Consider the following 20,206-nt stretch of genomic DNA (forward strand, 5'->3'; position numbering starts at 1 on the left):
GAGGAAGCAGGATGGAAGAGAGACGAGTACGCCTGCGCCGGGGTCTGAGCTTCAGACACTGCGCCTGCGCAGGGGCCGGGCGCAGACACCGCGCCTGCGTAGGAACGCCCGCCGTCTAGGGCTCATGCGCCGGAGGCGCTATTGCGGAAGAGAGTAGAGGGCGAGGCAGACTGACGTGGGTACTGCGCATGGGCTGAGCGTGACGCTGGTGTTTGAAGTTAGTCCCGAAGTGTAAAGGCGGTAACCAGTTTCCTGAAACCTTCCTCGAGTCCAAGCCCCGGGAACCCACGTTTTGAGCCCACTGGGAGGTGTCATGCCTAGTTCTCCTTTTTAAGCCCCAGAATCTCGGCTTCGGCGTTTGGGGCAAACTCAGTTCTCGTTCTAGAGCCAGTTATTCCTGAGTTCTCGCGATACCGGCAGGCCGACCCGAGAGCAGCCCGAGAGCCGGTATCTCCTAGAAACTCGACCAGGCCCTCGGAGCTTCAGAGACGTGGAGCTAGCTTAACGCCGGCGGGCGCCGCCTAGGATCCCGGCAGAGATGGATGAGGATCTGGTGTTGGCGCTACGGCTTCAGGAGGAGTGGGACTTGAAGGGGTCGGAACGCGACCGGGCCCAGGCGCCCCTGTCGCTGGTGGACGCGTCCTGGGAGTTGGTGGATCCAACCCCGGATTTGCAGGCCCTGTTCGTGCAGTTCAATGATCGGTTCTTCTGGGGCCAGCTGGAGGCCGTCGAGGTGAAGTGGAGCATGCGAATGACTCTGTGAGTCCCGAAACCCTCTGGGGAAACGAGAGCGGCTGGCAGCTGCTCTGCAGCCCCGGGCCCTGGGCTTCTCTTCCTTCTCTGCCCCGATGGGCCCCGGGACCGTGAAACGCAGGGGTCTTGTTTTGGCCCACCAGCTCCTCTCGGTGTATCTCTCTCTTCCCTACTCTCTCTCCCGCTCGAGCAACTTTAAACTGTGTGGCCCATCCCGGTAACAGTTCGTAAAGGACACAGTGAGAGAAAAGGATGTGTCTTTGGATCTCCCCTCACTTGAAAATGAATTAACACATTTCAGACCCAGGAGGGAGAAGCACCCAGAGTCAGCCCCTAAGAAAGAATGCGGAGGAGGCAGCCAAGCCTCCCAAGGATGTGTGTTGTCCTCTTCTATGCTCCTTGAGATATCACCACTTAGTAGTGAGCTCAGGTGTTAGAAGGGGAACGGGGTTGACGTTTCCATATCTCTGGACCCAAAGGATCTTCGGGGATGCCTCTAACAGGATATACACTAAGGCTGAGAAATCCTGATTTGAAATAACCTGTTCCTGCACATGAACAGAGTTAACAAGTTTAAGATGGGGTTGTATACCGCGGTGCTTGTTTTTGACAAAACAAAACAGCCTAAAGTAAGACAGATTAAGTTTAACACAAAACTATGTTTAAAGATCAAATCTCCTTCATAAAGGCTTCTATTACAGTTTTGGAGATGGGCTAATGGAGATCTGGCTGTTAACCCAAACTGCTCATAATTTGTAGGGAGGAGACCGGGAGCAGCAGAACAGGATTGTCCTCTTTGGGCTCCTGCAGTCTGGCTAGGGCAAGGGACGCGCGTTATGCTTAACACACCTCTTGCACTGGGGTGCAATGCAAGTATCTCCTAACAAAGAGAGAACAAAGTTCACTAGTGTGAAGAATTTACTCTTCATCTCTGTTTCCCTTTTGTGTATATTAGGTAAATAATGCTTTTGTGGTGGTTGTTTTCCAGGTGTGCTGGGATATGCAGCTATGAAGGGAGGGGTGGAATGTGTTCCATCCGTCTCAGTGAACCTCTTTTAAAGTTGAGACCAAGAAAGGATCTCGTAGAGGTATTCTTTGCATAAACTTGATTCTTAGCTGAATAATTTAAAAATGCTTATTACCGATTTAGACTGCTGTGAGTTAACCTGTAAACAAAACAAACAAACAAACAAACAAAACAACCTGTTTTGCAAACTTTAACCGCAGGGCGAATGATAATGATTACTTTCTGTTTTTACGGTTCTTCACAACTAAAGGCTTTCAAGTGTATTATCTAATTTGACCTTCACAACAACCCTGTCTATGTACAATGTGTGTTGTCCTCCTTTTTATAAATGAGGACGTTAAGGTTCAGAGAGGGTACGTACCTGGCTTAAGTTACATATTTAGCAGCAGAGAAAAAATTAGGACCCGTATCTTCCTACTGAGGCACACAAATTTTGATTCTCTGTTCAGCCACCATGGTGCCGTCCTCCCAGAATATCTACCTGAGCTGGTATAACGAGCCAGCATGGGCGAGGGCACGCTTCACTAGCAAAATGGAGCAGTAGGAGCTCCCAGATTATGGTTAGTTGAGTTTAGAAGATGCCTGAAATTCCCCGAGATGCACCCAGTGTGACTGGTCTTGCCCCAGTTATGTCACTTGAAACGTATGCATGAAAGAGGATAGGGTGGTAGAGGTTGGATGGGAAATATGTTAAAACATGCTTGGAAATAACAAAAGATGGTGGTTTTTTTAGTAATATTTTTTATTATATTATGTTAGTCACCATACAGTACATCCCTAGTTTTTTATGTAAAGTTCCATGATTCATTACTTGTGTATAACACCCAGTGCACCATGCAATACGTGCCCTCCTTAATACCCATCACCGGCCTATTCCAGTCCCCCACCCCCCTCCCCTCTGAAGGATGGTGTTTGTAAGGATAATAAAAGGTAATGGGTTTCAGAACAATGTGAATATACATCACATTCCAGAACTGTACACTTAAAAATAGTTAAAATGGTCAATTTTATGTTATGTGCTTTTTACCACAATTAGAAAAAAAGGTAAAGCTACTAAGTTTAAAATGGTACAACAGAAATAGTTAATAAAGAAAGAAAGGAGGAATAAAGGAAAAAAGCCCTGAAAAAAAAAAAGGCATAAAGGCAATATCAGTAATTATATTAAATGTAAATAGACTAAGCACTAGTTAAAGATATGGAAAGAGATGTGCTGAAGATAAAGACACATGCACTAAATGTAGAAGGTTGGAAAAAAGTATTTCATCCAAACAATAACAGAAAGCTGTTGTATCAGACTGAAGATTTTAAGGGATGAAGTTTTACTAGAAAAAAAGGTTAACATTTTAGAATGATAAAATAATCTGTTAAATAAAAACACATAGTTTGATCCTGAAAGTAATAATATAACTTTAAACTACATGAAGCATAAATTACTAGGAGCTAAAGGAGAAATAATTCACAATCATAGTTGCAGATGTTAACACAACTCTCTTGGTAACACAGTGACTAAGCAGGAAAAAAAAGTAGGCATACAAAAAATTTGAACAAATCAGCCTTATGAGGAGCCCTAGTTAGAACAGTAGTTGCTTAATGAATATTATGTAAATGATTAAACACACACAATTTTTTTTTGAAGGTAATGGGCAAGAAGAGATTGGGAAATGTGTGGTAATGCTATCGAGTGAGCATTTGCTGTTGGCAGAAAGTTACAATATCAAATCGGGGTAAGAAGGACCAAGGAAGAACAGTGTGACTCTGGTCTATACATAGAGTATGACCTAAATTATTATGCAGAGGATTCAGAAAAGGAAAAGATTTTGTCTGGTTGAGGACAAAGAAGAAAAGCTTCATGCTCGTGTATTTTTTGACTACTGACATCACCGCTCCTCCCACTTATTCTTAATGTATTGAGCACATACTGTGTGCCAGATTTTGGACTAGATTAACCAGCATTAATCTAGTTAATAGTTAATCTAGTGTGTATAGCCCTGCCAGATCAGGATATCCCCATTTTGGGGATGAGGAGCGTGTTGTAACTTGTCCAGGGTGTTGTGCATGATAGGCTCCAGTTTCCCTGGCTCTAAAGCTCTTGTCCTATTCCCTGTACCATTCGGGCTCATTACTACCACTTTATGATTGTTACTTCTAATTAAAACATGGAGGTGAGCCTTACGGGACAGACTGGATTCTGCCCACTAGAGCTGGTAGAGGAAAACTCCTCTTGGCAGAAGGAATGGGCATGCTGTGAACAAAAGTGAGGCATGAAACTTTGGGCATATTGAGGACCAGAAGTAGTTGCTTTTGGCCAGATAGAGAACAGTGGTGGGAAGTAGAGGTGTTTTGGGACCGTGTTGAGTAGAGCCTTGAGTCTAGCCTAATGTGGAAGATGGTAGGTATATAAAAATAGAAGTCGTTCAGTATGGTGCCGTGTGCCATTTTCAAGGTATTTAAATTGAACCCAAAATTAGGAACCTAAATTTATTTCTCCTTTGTAAGATAGTTACTGATTATTACTTTAGAATATTGGAAAACATTTGAAATATAGAATCCCCTTTGAGTCCCAACAGAGTGGCATTTACTTGAAAAGATTAAGTTCATTTTCAGAGGTGGAGCTGATAATTTTAAAAGGGATGTTTTCATAATGAAAGTTAAAATTTTTGAGTCACCCATTTTTCTGTTCAGCATAATTTGATAAGACTACAATTCATTAATGGCAATCTAGTTCTTCTGATGTAAATTCTTTGTAAAAAAGTTATGAACAAGGTTTGCTTTTGAAGACCTTTATGACTTTCCCTTTTTTTTAAAAAAAGAAATATTGTTTGTTTGTTTGTCTGTTTTTTAAGATTTTATTTATTTATTTGAGAGGGAGAGTGGGAGGGAGAAGCAGACTCCCCATTGAGCAGGGAGCCTGATGCAGGGCTCGATCCCAGGACCCCGAGATCATGACCTGAGCCGAAGGCAGACGCTTCACTGACTGAGCCACCCAGGCGCCCCATGACTTTCACTTTTTAAAAAAATGTATTCCTGTTTCTTTAGGATACATTATGAAACAGCAGCCTTAAATACGTTTGTGAATTTTGCACCTACACTTCTGCATCCTTGGTGTGGAAATGAGCAGTAGGCCGTTTTAATTCAAAGAAGATTTATGTAAATTCAGATGAAATTTGGGCCAGTCACAGGATTTATCATATGCTATTCCCTAGAGCAGTAGGTTTTATTGTTTGTTTGTTTTGAAATTTTACATGATTCAAAAATCCCAAAACTATAGAAAGCTATACACATAGAAACGTCCTACCCCACCCTTCTCTATGCTGAACTCCCCAACTGCTATAGGATACTGTTGTTATTAGTTTCTTTTTTGTTTCATTGTTCTGTTTTGAAAATATATTTTCTAAAGATTTATTTATTTATTTGAGAGAGAAAGTGAGCATTTATCTGGGAGGGAGAGAGGATGTGGGAGACAGAACGTCAGGCAGCGTCTGCGCTGAGTGTGGAGCTGGATATGGGGCTCGATCCCACAACCCTGAGATCATGACCTCAGCTGAAACCAAGAGTCAGACGCTTTGCCAGCTGCGCCACGCAGGCGCCCCTGTTTTGCAAATATTTATGTCCATTCTCATTCCCTCTCCTGATCACCTAACATACTTCTTATACAAAATACTGTGTACGTTCTTCTGTATTTTGCCTTTTTCCTTAAAACAGTGTACCCTGTAGGTTTCTCCAAATGATTTCATAGAGATCTTTTTCGTTCTATTTTAAGTCTATAGAATTCCATGATGTGGATTTTCTGTAATTCCTTCAGCCAGGCCCCTATTGCCAAACACTTCCAGTCTTAACATGAGAAACAGTGCCAAAACGAAAATGCCTGGTACACGTGACCTTTCATATTAGTCTCAGGATTGCTGGGTCAGAGGATAAATGCATTTGCAGTTTTGTGAGACGTTACCAAATTCTCCTCCGTGGGGGTTTGTACCATTTTGCAGTCCCATCAGAGATCGATGGGAATGTTTTTTTCCCTTAGCTTTACTAATGGTGTCAAACTTCAGGAGTTTTCCTGATCTAGACAAGCAGAAGTGACTTACTGGTGTAGCATTAGTTTGTATTTGTTTTTATAAATGAAGTTGCACATTTTTTTCATGTTTATGGTTTATCCTAGTTTTCGATCATTTGAAAATTTGGTTTCTAAAACTTTTAGCATTGACAGAAGCTTTATATTTCTATTTCTGTGAACCTATCTATGACCTTTGCCCACTTAAAAATTGGGTTATTGGTCATTCTCTGTTGACGTTAGTAGCTCTTTATATTTTAAGAATTAGTAGCCTGGGAGATGCATTGCACATCCATCGTTCTGAATTTGTCTTTTCAGTCACTGTGTTTTCTCCCCCACACAGAATTTTAAAGTTTTTATGTAGTTGAGTTCATTGATCTTTCCTTTTGGGTTTGATGAGTTAAAAAGGCTTTCTTGGAATACGGAGTTCTTACCCCGGGATCTGCAGAGCTTCGGAGAATACATGCAAAGCTTTGTGAATGTGTGCGTATGTAATTTTTCTAGAAAGACAGTTCATGACTTTATTAGTTTCTGAAAGGAGCCTGTGACCCAAACAAAGTTAAGACCCTAGGTAAAGTAAGAAAATGCATTTTTATTTTCCAAAGCACCCTAACAAATTAATTCGATTGTTTTCTGTTTCAGACCCTCTTGCATGAAATGATACACGCCTATTTATTTGTCACTAATAATGATAAAGACCGGGAGGGGCACGGCCCAGAGTTCTGTAAACATATGCATCGCATCAATCGCCTGACTGGAGCCAATATAACGGTATATGACTAAATAAGAAATAAATATAACATGTATTAATTTAATTAATTAGCTTATTAAATATTAAATAAGTATAACATTTATGATTTTTAGTAGTTATTCAGTAATTTTGGGGATTTAACTAAAAATAGACAACTGGGTAGGAACATATACTGTCCTTGAGGCTTTTCCACAGTAAGTGGTAAAACAAGTGGAGAGAAGCTGACCGCGGCCCCCCCGGGGCCTCTGAGCACAGCTTGGGCAACACTGTATGCATGGTGGCTGCAGGCCTGCACCACCTCTGCGTCATTACTCCTGTCCCTTAGCCTCGTTTCCTTGTGATAGTCTCTGGTTTTGATTGTTCCTGTATCTGCTGCCATTTCATGTGTCGTTCGCATCACCAGGGGTCTTCCTTGCTTCATATTTCTGTGTGATGCTGTAGGAAGCAGAGCCTGGGGTCAAGGGATGGTGAACAGTGGGGCCTCCACATAGGAGGCGGAAATGAGGGCAGTAAGGATACTTACCTGCGGGTCCTTGAGGATTAAAGGAGAAAATACGCACAAAACATTGTAGCCCGGTTTGAGTACAAGTTAAATCCTAGATGTTTTTATTATTACTGATTCATTTTATCAGGTGACCATACTGTTCTTTTTTCTTGCCTCCCGCAGCCCCCTGCTTGTCTTGGTTCTGAGGGAACTTTCCAGCCCCTGTGCCACTCCTCACACATCCTCTCCCTCACATGCACCACTTCCTCTGTGCTGTGTCACATGCCCTTCGTCTTTGTGGCGGGCCAGGACTGCTCCGTCCTTTGAGTATCCTTAGCAGTGCTTTGACCTTTTACAATATTTTATTCTACTTTCGGACCTCTGAACACAGGGCGGCTCTTACTTAGCTTTGTACACCTCTGTATAAGATGTGTGATGCAGCGCCGCCATGAGGGCTTAGTGAGTATTGCATCGGACGGAACCAAATAGAATATTCGTTCCCGCAAGATTATTTCCTGCCTTTGAAAGGCAGTAAAGGCCAGTGTGATGGAAGGTAGAAAGTGCTCACCTTCTGTATATTTTTTTCTAGCTGTTGGCTTTAATTTTCTAGAGAGCTTATTTAATTATCGAATAGAGTTACTTCAACATCAAGAAAGCCATTAAAAAACGGCTTGCATTTAAAAAGTCACATGAAGTCCCGACTAGCAAAAGAACTGTAGAGTTGCTGGTACAAAAGGCTTTTAGTTTCCTCATTAGCGTTTTCCCTTTAAGCAAAGTCCTGGTATAATTCCTATTGTTCAGTTGGAAGAGGATATATTCTTTTATCTTGCACGTCTGTGTGTTTTCATTTAGGAGAGGTTTTTATCGAGTGGACACCCCTTGCTTTTATAGGTTACATCCTGTTATAACAAACTCCACAGGGCATCCAGTTGCACAGTTTTATTTTAGTGACGACATCGTTAAAGAAATCACATTCCCAGGCTGTAGGAGTTACAGGACTTGGAAGCAAAACAGAGCAAATGCCCTGGCTGTTTGGCCAGTGAATTAAGTGAAGAATTCTCAACATAAGGGAGAAGGTGGGTGTTCCGTGCCCCTCTGTCCCCAGACCCCCGCCCTCCGGCGTCTTATGCACCGAACAGAATGTGCACTACTGGCGTGCTTGCCAAGTCAGAGAAGTGTGTTGCTTAGGAGGGAGAGCCAGTGTAGCACTTAGCTGTAGAGTTACAGAAGGCTTCGCGTTCTTTCCCTCAGAGAGTTTATTAGAAAGTTAAATGTCTTTGTTAAAAAAAATCTCATCTATGAATGCTCCTAATCTTGTACAGTAGTAATGTTCCCCCGAGAAGACAGAAGGAAAAGGTACACGGGGTAATTTAGGATTATCAGTTTTCAGTGGTGCCCTGCTGTCCTCAGGGCCACCAAGCTGGGAGGGCTAACTTTCCTTTCAGTTAGACCGCTCTCCTCTGTAAGTAAGGTTCCTTCTAGAGGCTGAAACTACAGGATCCTGCGTAAGGACTGAGAAGCACATTTGCAGAGAATTTTCTTTGCACCAACGAATGAAGCTTTTCATTTCGCCAGGCAGCAAATACTCACTGACTGAGTCCCTTCACCATGCCAGAGCCTGTAGTAGCCACTAGGGACACAAAGATGAAAACATTTGAAATCTGGGGAGCTTTTTGGCCTAAGCAGAGAAAATGATGCCCCAAAAGGCTCATTACAAAGACCCGAGCAAAGAGCTTCAAGAACGTGGAGTGGCTGTAGTCATGGCTGCGGCAGGCACGATGCGGGTGTAGGTGGGGTGGAGCATTTATAGGAAATAGTCCAGAACCCTTTGGTAGTGTTACTTGTAGGGGAGAACATCAGTTGAGCAGTGGGAACAATTCTTATTTATTATGGTATTATATAAAATTGTGTCTTTATCCTAATTTTTGATTATTTTAAAATTTGATTTCTAGAACTTTTAGCATTGATAGGGGCTTTTGTGGGTTAAAAAAAATTTTTTTTGTCTTCTAATCTCCCATTTTTCTGTCTTTACACAGTTCATGAAGTATTAGCTGCCACTAGCCCATTAAAATGAACTTTTGCACAGAAGCTAAGTCTAGTCGCTGTCTTCCCCAAAGTGTCACTGCAGGAAGCTCTCAGAAACTGGAAAGTTTGCACAACGAAAGGCCGCTTACCTATTTTCTTAAACTTGTTAGCCTGCCTCCTTAACGCTGAACGCTCTCTCTCGCCCAGGTGTACCACACTTTCCACGACGAGGTGGATGAGTACCGGCGGCACTGGTGGCGCTGCAACGGCCCGTGCCAGGACCGGAAGCCCTACTACGGCTACGTCAAACGCGCCACCAACCGGGCGCCCTCTGCTCACGACTACTGGTGGGCCGAGCACCAGAAGACCTGCGGCGGCACTTACATCAAAATCAAGGAGCCAGAGAATTACTCCAGAAAGGGCAAAGGAAAGACAAAACTAGGGAAGCCGCCAATAGCCACAGAAAATAAAGGTAACTTGCTGTCTGTTCTTCCCTCTTTGCTGGGACCTCGGCTAACCCAGTAAAGCCAGTGCCGTGCTCTGGAGAACTGCTGTTAGGATGGGCTTAAGGATTCTTTCTCGTGTAGACGTTTGTAAGTGTGGACTTAGGGAAAAGAAATCCCGCTGTTTATGAAGTGACAGTAGAAGAGTGGACTCTGCTCGATGTAGATGTGAGTTACAGTAGGAATAGTTTCCACGGATAATATTGGAGGGTAAAGTACCTTTCCCTGTCTTGACTCGATGAGTCATTGGGAAGCAGAAGGCAAAGTGATTGTCAGAATAAAAACAGTAATTCAAGTAACAATGCCCGGAATCAGTCCTAACTCCACCTCTTCCTATCAGGTGGATTCTAGCTGAGTGACTTGTGCTGTTGATGTATGTATTTTTATTGGGAGAAGAATGGGAAAAGGATATGACATGTATGTGCTGGTACTTCATCTTGAAGATTTATCCCTTTCCTATGAAGTTCAGAGTAACTGCCTTTTGAAGAGGGAACCAGGTCACTATAGAGTTAATGCTTCTTCCCTTGGGAAGTTGTTGGTTGGACCCAGAAACAGAATAAGCTACTCTTCCTGAATCCAAAATGTTAAGTGAGTGGAGGAGCTAGAGAAGAATTTATGTGGAGAGAGTAGATATCCTCATTCTGTGTGAGTAGGAGGGAAGGTAAGAATGTGGGAGGAGACTTTTCCCTCTGAAAATGAATGCTAAGTGATATTCAAGGTAAAAGTTCCTTTGCTAGTAGTGTTTGGGTGATAGAACGTCTTCTCTGAATAGGAGAAGGTGTTTTTTATCCTTTGTGTTCTCTCCATCCCAGAGCCCTCTGACCGCTGCATATCGTCCTTCTCCCATTAATAGGTCATTAGCTTAACATTTGTTGCCATCTTAATTTCGAGTCAAGAAAACCTTTGCTTCTTTTGCAGATAAACCCAACAGAGGCGAGACCCAACTGTTAATCCCTTTCAGTGGGAAAGGATATGTTCTGGGAGAAACGAGCAGTTCGCCTTCATCTGGGAAGTTTGTCACTCCATATGCTATTAATAAAACCCAAGATCTTTTCAGTCAAGACCATTCAGCAAAAGCTCTCAGACCTAATTCTAAAAGTGAGGCGAAATTTGAACAGAATGGTTCAAGTAAAAAAACTCCTCTAGCGTCCCCTGTTCTTACTACCAGTCGCCAAAATGTCTTAAGCAACTATTTTCCTAGAGTCTCAGCTGCCAACCAGAAGGCCTTCCGAAGTGTGACTGCATCTCCAACGAAAGGCGTAACACTTGGTGACATCACTAAAAACTCCATCTCTTCTGGTTCTCAAAGAAGGGTCACCTCTTCGAAGATATCCCTGAGAAATTCTTTCAAAGCACCGGAATCAGCATCTGTGACTGCACCCCTGGATGTGAGTGGGCCTGAAGAGAAATCCCCAAGTAAACGACCCAGGCTAGAAGACAAGACTATTTTTGACCATTTTTTTATCAAGAGCGAGCAAGTACAAAGTGGTGGAAATGATCCAAAGTGGAGTTCGCATCCTACAGCTGCGACTCCGAATCCCAGCAGCTCAGCCAGCCTGCACAGAATGGTTGACTGTCCTGTGTGTCAGAATGAAGTTTTGGAATCTCAGATTAATGAGCACTTGGACTGGTGTCTTCAAGGTGATGGCATCAAAGTCAAAAGTTGAAAAAGTCTTGGAAAACAAATGGGTGTCACACGCCACCTGTATTACCTCACTAATGTAGTGTCAGCCACTCAGGAACTTCTGGTGACTACTAAGATTTGTAGCTTATGATCTGCTTACGTTATATGAGATCGTAGCGGAAAACAGTCTGTGTTGAAAGGTGCTGTATTTTCACTCTTGCCTTGTGTATCCTATAGCCCAGAGTTTATTCTGCATGTGTACATGTATAATTTTTAGGTGCTTTTGTTCTTTCTTGCTCTTAAAGGTATTTAAATCTGTTAATCTTTTTACTTATATACTTTCCTCAAAATATTCAGTGAGGAATCCTCTCAGGTATTTGGTTAAACTGAGTATTTCTTTAAAATGCAGAAATACTCAGTGAGGAATCCTCTCAGGTATTTGGTTAAACTGAGTATTTCTTTATTAACATTAAAACTCAGCCCTAGAACTGAAGTTAATATTCAGAACATCACACATGTTGACCAAAATTACAATCTAGAGGACAAAGCGTATCAGTTGGTTTCGGGTACTCAAAGTTTCTGGTTTTTGGTTTCTTTTTTTAATCTTGGCAGGAAATACATTTTCTGCATTTTAAAGAATTTTATTTCTGTCATCACTAAAAGGTGACAGCAGGTTTTAGGTTAAAGTACAGAAGGAATATAGTAAAATAAAATTTTTAGACTTTTACTCCTGCAACCCTGTAGGCCAGAGTTGAGCGGTTTTCTCAAAATGCAGCCAGATGAGTGGGTCAGCTGCTTAAGTAACTGGCTAAGTAACATCACAGAGTTGCCTGGTTTATGTGAACAGTGGAACATCATCTGGAAACGGTATTACGAACCTTAAGCCAAAGTCGTAACCATTATAATAAAAAGGAATACCATTTGTGCATTTAAAAAGTATAATTCTCTTTAAAAACACTGCTTTCCATGTTACAGCAAAGAGACAAAGATACTTTTATCACTTTATGGCTTTCTCATGGCTGTACCTCTAGCATGTTGGCATTTCCCCAGGAGTTTAGTTCACAGGTTTTCTTTTTTTCTGACTTTTTTTGCAACATGACCTGCACACACCTGAGGGGCCAGCTTCTAAGTGTGAACTTTGACATCGTGCTCTCCTGGGCGACCGTCACCCGGGTCAGGGAGGGAAGACGGCGGCTCCCACAGAGGGTGGCCGTGCGGATGCCTCTTGCCGGCCCACAGCCGCAACCTCCAGAGGTAACCACTGTTTACGTCTCATCACCACGGGTTGCTTGAGCTTGTCTTTGAACTTCATAAAGCACTACCCTCATTGCCACACGTAGAAGTTCATTCTATTTCATTGCTCTGTAGTGTCTGTCTGAATATGTCGGAGTTTATCCAACCGTTCTGATATTAATAGATGTGGGAATGAGTCCCAGCCTGGGGCTGGCTGTTATGAATAATGCTGCTAAGAACATTCTTACTCTTTCTGTTGGGTGTGTACCTGGGACTGGAAGTGCTGGGGCACAGGGTACGGGCAGGTTTGGCTTCAGTAAATTCTGCCAGCGACGTAGGAGAGTTCGTTTGTCCATCTGTCTTCACACTCTTATCAGTCCTTTTCATTTTAGCTCATCTGGTTGAGTGTTGACAAGTTTTAGTGTTTTAAGTATGAAGTTGAAAAACAGTATTTAATAAATACTTGTAGATAAAGGACTTTATGTGTATTATGTTGAATCTATGCGATTATATACTTTCATAGAGGATCATTTTCTCTTAATTTAGCAAATTATGTAGAGCTAAACAGTTTTTGAGCCAAAACTGTACAAGGTTCTGTGGCAAAGAAGTAAATAAGTTGGTCCATGTCCTCAAGCTTTATTAACAGCCTAGTTCGGTAGTGAGACAAGAGCAGATTCATGTGAACGCAGAAGGTGCTCTTGACTGGTTTCTGCTGGGAGCTGGGAGGGCTTCAGGACCATCAGCACAGCTGGGGCGTCGGGGGTGTTTCCTGGAGATGCCTTTGAGTTGGATCTTCTAGGTGAGTCAGGGTAGCCTGGTAAGGAAGGATGGATGCCTCGCAGGAGCACAGGAAAGGAGTTGGAGCTAGACCAGCACTTTCTACCGGGGGAACGAAGCCATTCTGAATGAACGGAGTAAGACGTGAGGGGTAAAATGGCAGAAGGACTGCAGACAGATGTAGCTAGGTGGAATTTTGAGGGTGGTGACATGTCCACTTTATGTTCGGTTTGTGTGGTCCCTGATAACACACATCTGTTGATTCAGGTGGGGGCGGTGATCCAGGGGGACGGGGGGTGGAAAGGCTTGTAAGCCAGTCAAGAACATTTGAGAAGTGTTTTTGATGGATTCTCTGGGGGCAACATAAATGGGAGGAAGAAGGACAGTGGCAGGGCTGGAGAGAGGGTGGGTTGAGAAAGAGCTAGGTGGTAAAACTAAGAGTTGGTCAGGGTTTTTTTAGGGGGGGGGTTGGCAGAGAGTGAGAGAGAATTTTTTTTTTTCAAAGATTTTTATTTATTTGACAGAGCACAAGTAGGCAGAGAGGCAGGCAGAGGCAGCAGGCTCCCCGCTGAGCAGGGAGCCCGACCCAGGACTCCATCCCAGGACCCCAGGATCACGACCTGAGCCGAAGGCAGACGCTTCACTGACTGAGCCGCCCAAGTGCTCCAGAGAGAGAGAATCTTAAGCAGGCTCCACGCTCATCGCAGAGCCCGATGTGGGGCTCGATCTCACAACCCTGAGATGATGACCTGAGCCAGAAATCGAGTCAGTCGCTTAACCCAGTGCCCTGTGAGTTGGTCAGTTTTAAAGGAGTGATGACAACATGCGAGGTGGCAAGAAAAGGGAAGCTAATTCTAAACTTGGAATTAAATAGCCTTCATTTCAATTCGCGTTAAAACTTTTGAGAAAACTTGCACCAAAAGAATTACCCCCAACTCTGAGTCATCTATATCAGAGGAATACTTTTCTGTTGGTTTAGTTTTTTACCCTTTAAAGCACACATCCTGCCCTAATAAGGGCTGGTAATTGTGGGTCAACCTTTAAATGCTATCACCCTGCATTCTGGAGAGATGGGGTGGGAAAGGGTAGTAGACTTCATAAAAACTCAATCAGGGCTAGCCACTATCTACCTAGTTTTAAATTTGGAAAATTCTGTCTTGCTTTTTAGACCATAAATGTGTATCTAAAGTGGAAAATACAACAAAAAACTCATAATTGTCCCATTGTCCTAAAGCGCTGAGCTTGTTTTTTTCAAAGCTGACAGGATTTTTTTTTTTTATTTTATTTATTTACTTGACAGAGAGTAAGCACAAGCAGGCAGAGCGGCAGGCAGAGGCAGAGGGAGAAGCAGGCTCCCAGCTGAGCAGAAAGCTGGATGTGGGGCTCGATCCCAGTACCCCAGGATCATGACCCGAGCTGAAGGTAGACGCTGAACCGACTGAACTACTCAGGCACCCCTACAGGATTTAATTAATTATTTATATTTAATGATTTTTGTTATATTAGTCACCATACAGTACATCCCCCGTTTTTGATGCAATGTTCCATGATATATATATATATTTTTTATGTTCAGTTAGCCAACATATAGTATGTCATCAGTTCTTGATGTAGTGTTCAGTGATTCATTAGTTGCATATAACACCCAGTGCTATGGGATTTTTTTAAAAGATTTATTTATTTGAGAGAGTGAAAGAGCACGAGCAGGATGGGCAGAGGGAGAGAAAATCTCAAGCAGACTGCGCTGAGCACGGAGCCTGACACAGGGCACAACCCCGAGATTATGACCTGAGCCGAAACCAAGAGTCAGATGTTCAACCGACCGCGCCATCCAGGGGTCCGCAAAGCTTACGGGATTAAGTAAATTTCACTGTCGTATTTTCAGTGTCAACGTGAAGCAGCACTGTATCTTCCTGCAAACTTAGTGCCTCCCTGGGATCCTGACCCGGGCACACGCAGGCCCTCCTCTCGTCGGGCTGCTCAGAACGAAGCTGAGCTCTTGGTAGTTTGTTCACTCTTCCTGAGGGCCACTGGTTCCTGCTCTCCTTTGTCTTGCTTTTCTAGCAGTTTGTTGTAGTTGTTGACTAGCAGCATACCCACCACTGAATGAACCTCTAGTATGACAATTACTATTACAGATCAAATCGCCTAGGGAGTGAACAGACAAAGGACGCCACGTGGAGATTAGTGCCGGCTTTGTTTTCTCTACCATCCCACCAGAAAGAAGGTTACAGGATACATACTTCATCAGCACATGTCTTTTGAAATGAAAAGACTGCTCTTCTTAGGTGACTCTGGAGCCAGATCATTATTAAAGTTTACAAGGCTGTGTACTGTAATACAGAATCAAGCTGCTGTTGGCTTCCTCCGTACTGGAGTCAAACTCACCCGAAGATTTACCCTCTTGCTTCCTGAACACCAGGGGGCGCTCTTGGCAAGTTAAATTTCTCAGAAAAACGAAGACCAGGCCAAACTAAATGGACAAGACAATTGCCAAGAACTAGAACGATAATTGTCAGTTCTGATTCGTAGAAAGGAAAGGATAGGTTATGATCTCAAGCCCGTGAGGAGAGACACAGCAGGCCAAGAGTGTGTGCTGCTTCAAACAAACAAGGACTGATGTACAGGGCATCCTAACCTCCCTAGCCTTGCTTTCAGTTCACCTCTCACTCAACACGCTGACATAAGTCGTCTGCAAGAAAGCAAGCAGTCACCCACACATGGGGCAAAGCAGGGCAGTGCATAACAGGAAGCCTCCCAGACAAGGCAAGACCTATACTTTCCTACTATTTCTGAAATTATAGTGCCCTTCCTTTGAGTATGTCTCAGACGGAGCACTTTGCTCTGTGTCGCCTACTTTAGTCAGAAGGCTTCCTAGGACCCAAATGCCGTCCTTTGCCCCCACATCAGAAGTTGTCTAACAGAACAAAGAGGAGGCTCTTAGATTCTTGGTGTTAAGTGGATGAAACCGCTAGGCATTTTCAAGTTCCATTTTTATGTGCTTTCTCAGTAATACCCCCACGAACACCGACTCTTCTCCATACCTCTCTGAAGAATCCAAGGTTGTGTATTTTCAAGCTAGAATACCCTTAGGACCCAAATCATTCCAGGTTATAAGTGTTCCTTGCAAACTAAATATATGAAAATCTGCATCTATATGAAAGAAATGGGGATGGCATTTATTTATATTTTTTACAGAAGAGTCCTCACAGGATTCTTTTATGTATTTGTATATATTTAAAATAATTCAATAGAAGGGCACCTGGCTGGCTGAGTCAGTAGAACATGTGACTCCTGATCTCAGGGTTGTGAGTTGAGCCTCACACTGGGTGGAGACGTTACATAAGAATAAAATCTTAAAAAAAAATTCAAAAGATGAATGTGTGTACCTACACATACATACACACGGGTATAAATGGTTTCCAGTAATGCATTTATCTTTTTAAAGATTTATTAGAGAGAGCGAGCATGAGTTGGGAGGAGGGTCGGAGAGGGAGAAGGAGACTCCCCGCTGAGCAGGGAGCCCAACAAGGGGCTCAATCCCAGGACCCTGGGGTCATGACCTGAGTCGAAGGCAGACGCTTAGCCGACTGAGCCCCCCCAGGCGCCCCGGTAACGCACGTATGAAGATGGACCCAGCCACACTTGTTCAGTTCCACTCTTAACACCACGTGTTCAGCAGCCACCTCCACAGGATGCACAAGGGGAGGCTGGAGTCCAGCTTCTGGGCACGCCCGTGTGTCCTCCGTGTTGTGTACTGGCAGACTGTCCGTGCTTGTGGTCTCACTGGGAGCACCCCCAATGCACACGCACTTGTGTACCCACTCTACCTTCTCTTGTAACTTCTGTTATGCACTCTTGGCTGCTTCTCTACTTGTTTCCAATGCCCTTCACTGTATTTTCAGTCAAAATCTATTCTTCCTTGGCTACCCTGTAATTTAATCTTGAGATGATTTTGTCTTTTTAAATTTTTTACAGCTTGCTGAGGGTTTTGTTTCATTTTTGTTCTGACATTTTGAAAAATTTTTAAAAATTTTTATTTGAAAGAGAGAGAGTGTGAGCATGTGCACATGCAGCAGGGGGAGGGGCAAAGGGAGAAGCAGACTCCCCGCTGAGCGGACAGCCCAACAGGGGGCTTGATCCCTGGACCCTGGGATCAGAACCTGAACTGAAGGCAGACGCTTAACCGACTGAGCCACCCAGGTGCCCATTTGAATTCTTAAGTTCCACTGTTAAGTTTAACTTCTGCAAAGTCCTGTTGAAGGACATCTGATTCCGGCTAGCTCTTGTTGCAGTTCTCTTCTGCCTTATCGTTGAGGAGAGACTTTTCATCAGCTGGAAATGATTCTCCTTTTGTTTTCTTCTAATGGCAGTGTTTAAAGATGTCTTCCTTTTTCTGCTCATTTTGAAAGGCATTCTTTTCCTGACTTGCAGAAACAACTGTTCTATGCAGGCAGACATGAGGGGTTTGTGCGGCTTAATGGGGTTGACTGACAAGTGTTGTGTTGGTACAGGGAAACGCAGCATTCCTCAGAGAGAACACTTTTACTTTGAGCTGGGAGGGGTTGTTCTCTTCTGATCTGTGATTTTTCCCCCTGTGAGACCCTTGCTTCCTTCTTGCACTTTACCATCAAGCCCCCAGGAGACATCTACCCCTCCTCCTAGAACCGGTACCTTCCCCAAACAGCCACCTTCAATCTCATGAACTTTCAAACTCTTCCTCTTGATGACCCAGTGCCTAGTGCTCTAGTGAACCGGGGTCGGATTTATCAGAACAGTCTTCCTCGACTTACAACAGATGAACCACCATTAGCTGAAGATGCACTTAGTACACTAACCGACCGAACATCACAGCTCAGCCTGGCCGACCTTGAACGTGCTCGGAACACTTAGGTTAGCCTACAGTTGGGCGGAGTCATCCAACACATAGGCTAGTTAATCATAGGGTGTTGAATAGCTCATGTAATTGACTGAGTGATGCACTGGAAGTTGAAAAGCAGAATGGCTGTAGGGGGACAGAACGGTGGGAAGTGTGTCGGTTGTTGACGCTCATGATCGGGTGGCTGCCTCCGAGCTGAAGCCCCTGCTGTCACCCAGAATCACGAGCGAGTATGTACCACGTATCACTGACCTGGGAAAAGATCTGAATTCAAAATTCCAAGTATAGTTTCTACTGAATGCATATTGCTTTTGCACCATTGTAAAGCTGAAACATCGTTGAGTCAACCATCGTCAGTCGGAGACTGTCTGTATTTCCATCACTTGTGGTGGGGTCCCTGCCTTTTCTCCGCTGTGTACTGCCACCACTAGGCCCCTATTGTCCTCGTCCCTTTATCATATAGTTTCCACCTGACTCTGCCTTCATGTGGGTCCTGGTGCTGGCTGCCGAGGCTTATTTCTCTGCTTTCCTGCAGGCTGAACTTCTGTCTATGGCTCACAGTTACGCTGCAGGGATGTGTTCCAGATGACTTACTCAGTTTTCCTTGGGAAGATTATCAGATTTAGGCGGCTGCCAATATTTCTTGGAAAACCAGAAGCTCAAGTACCTTCCCTTAGACACGAACACCCAGCAAGAATAACCAGACATGTGAGCAAAACCTCTAATATGAAAGAGAAAATTAAAATGAACACAAAGCAAGGTTAAATACTGTATCTATTAAGCAAACTGGTTCTTATATACTAAAAAAAAAATTAGAACAAAAGAGAGCTCCTGAAAATTAAAACCTGATAATAGACATGAAACCCTCACTGGCATAACTGGAAAGAAAAGAGACGTAAAAAAAGTAAAGGACAAAGACACATAATAACTAAGAGCAAGAGGCACAACCCAGTAGATGCAGTGTCTGGACAATGGGAATTCCAGAAAGAGCAAGAGAACGGAGGGGGGGACATAATTAATGTAACAGTTTAAGAAAAGGTCCCCACATGTAGGGCATGCATTTACGGCCTGCACACCTACCGCAGGGGCTGGCGAGAGTGCCACACTAAGGCACACTGTAGAACTACAGAGCTCTAGGGACAAAGAGTAACTCCACGAGCTTCCACAGAGAAAAAGCAGGCTCCACCTCAAGTAGCAACGGCTTTAGATCTCACCGCATCCACGCTGGAACCTGGAGCCAGTGAGGCAATGGCTACAAAATGCTGAAGGAAAATGCTTTCCAAACAAGAGTGGTAAGCTTGGGCAAGTTACCAACGAAGTGTGAGGGTAAAACAAAGACACAGGTCTTGAAAAATTCACCACCCACATACTCTTTCGCAGGAAGACACGTGAAGGGCATGCTCCCCCAGATTGAGGAAGTCAACCGAGAAAGGGGAAGATAAGGGATCCAGGAAACAGGAGACCAGCAGAGAGTGGTGGAGGGGGTCTCCAGAACAATGGGGAAAGGAGACCTCAGGAAGACGGCTGTGTAGCAGGCAGAGAGGACAACGGCTCCAGACTGCTGCAGGCTAGAAGCCACAGGAAAAGTAGGAAAATCAGGACATGAGGATACAAGCAAATTGTGGATGAAAAGTCATCATATGATTTACTCTACGTCCCAGCTCTGAGAATCACCAATGTCTGAACTATCAACCTGATCTAAGTTACAAAAGGATTACATGAGGAAGATGGGGGATGTGAACTGTGCTGTCCATGTTGGCGGGGGGGGCAGGCTCACAACGGAGGAGCCTGATGTGGGGCTCGATCCCAGAACGCCGGGATCACGCCCTGAGCCGAAGGCAGACGCTTAACCGCTGTGCCACCCAGGCCCCCCAGGGACCTACATTCTTATCTTTCATGTGGGGAACCGGTTAGCAGTTAAGGTCTCACCCTGGAAGTCCAACATGTGGCAATGTGATTATGTTACCAAGAACTAATCAGGCAATTAATTAAACCCAAAGAGTCACTTAAGAGTTAGTTTGTGCTCAGGGGAAGAACATGAGGGGCTAATCTTAAAAATCTATCTAGAACAAGTTGACTTAGCTACATATACACATATAACT

General features: G+C 43.9%; 1 protein-coding gene across 1 annotated transcript; it reads left to right on the forward strand.

Annotated features, from left to right (window-relative positions):
* The first annotated feature begins 191 nt into the window (after window positions 1-191).
* Window positions 192-12,925, forward strand: SPRTN (SprT-like N-terminal domain). The gene is made up of 5 exons (XM_008689547.2): window positions 192-759; window positions 1,742-1,841; window positions 6,471-6,599; window positions 9,296-9,560; window positions 10,510-12,925. The coding sequence occupies exons 1-5, from the start codon at window positions 539-541 to the stop codon at window positions 11,256-11,258; spliced, it is 1,464 nt and encodes a 487-aa protein (XP_008687769.2). The 5' UTR covers window positions 192-538; the 3' UTR covers window positions 11,259-12,925.
* The last annotated feature ends 7,281 nt before the right edge of the window (window positions 12,926-20,206 follow it).

This window comes from Ursus maritimus, unplaced genomic scaffold, assembly GCF_017311325.1.
Source record: "Ursus maritimus isolate PB19 unplaced genomic scaffold, ASM1731132v1 scaffold_7, whole genome shotgun sequence".
Classification (NCBI taxonomy): domain Eukaryota; kingdom Metazoa; phylum Chordata; class Mammalia; order Carnivora; family Ursidae; genus Ursus; species Ursus maritimus.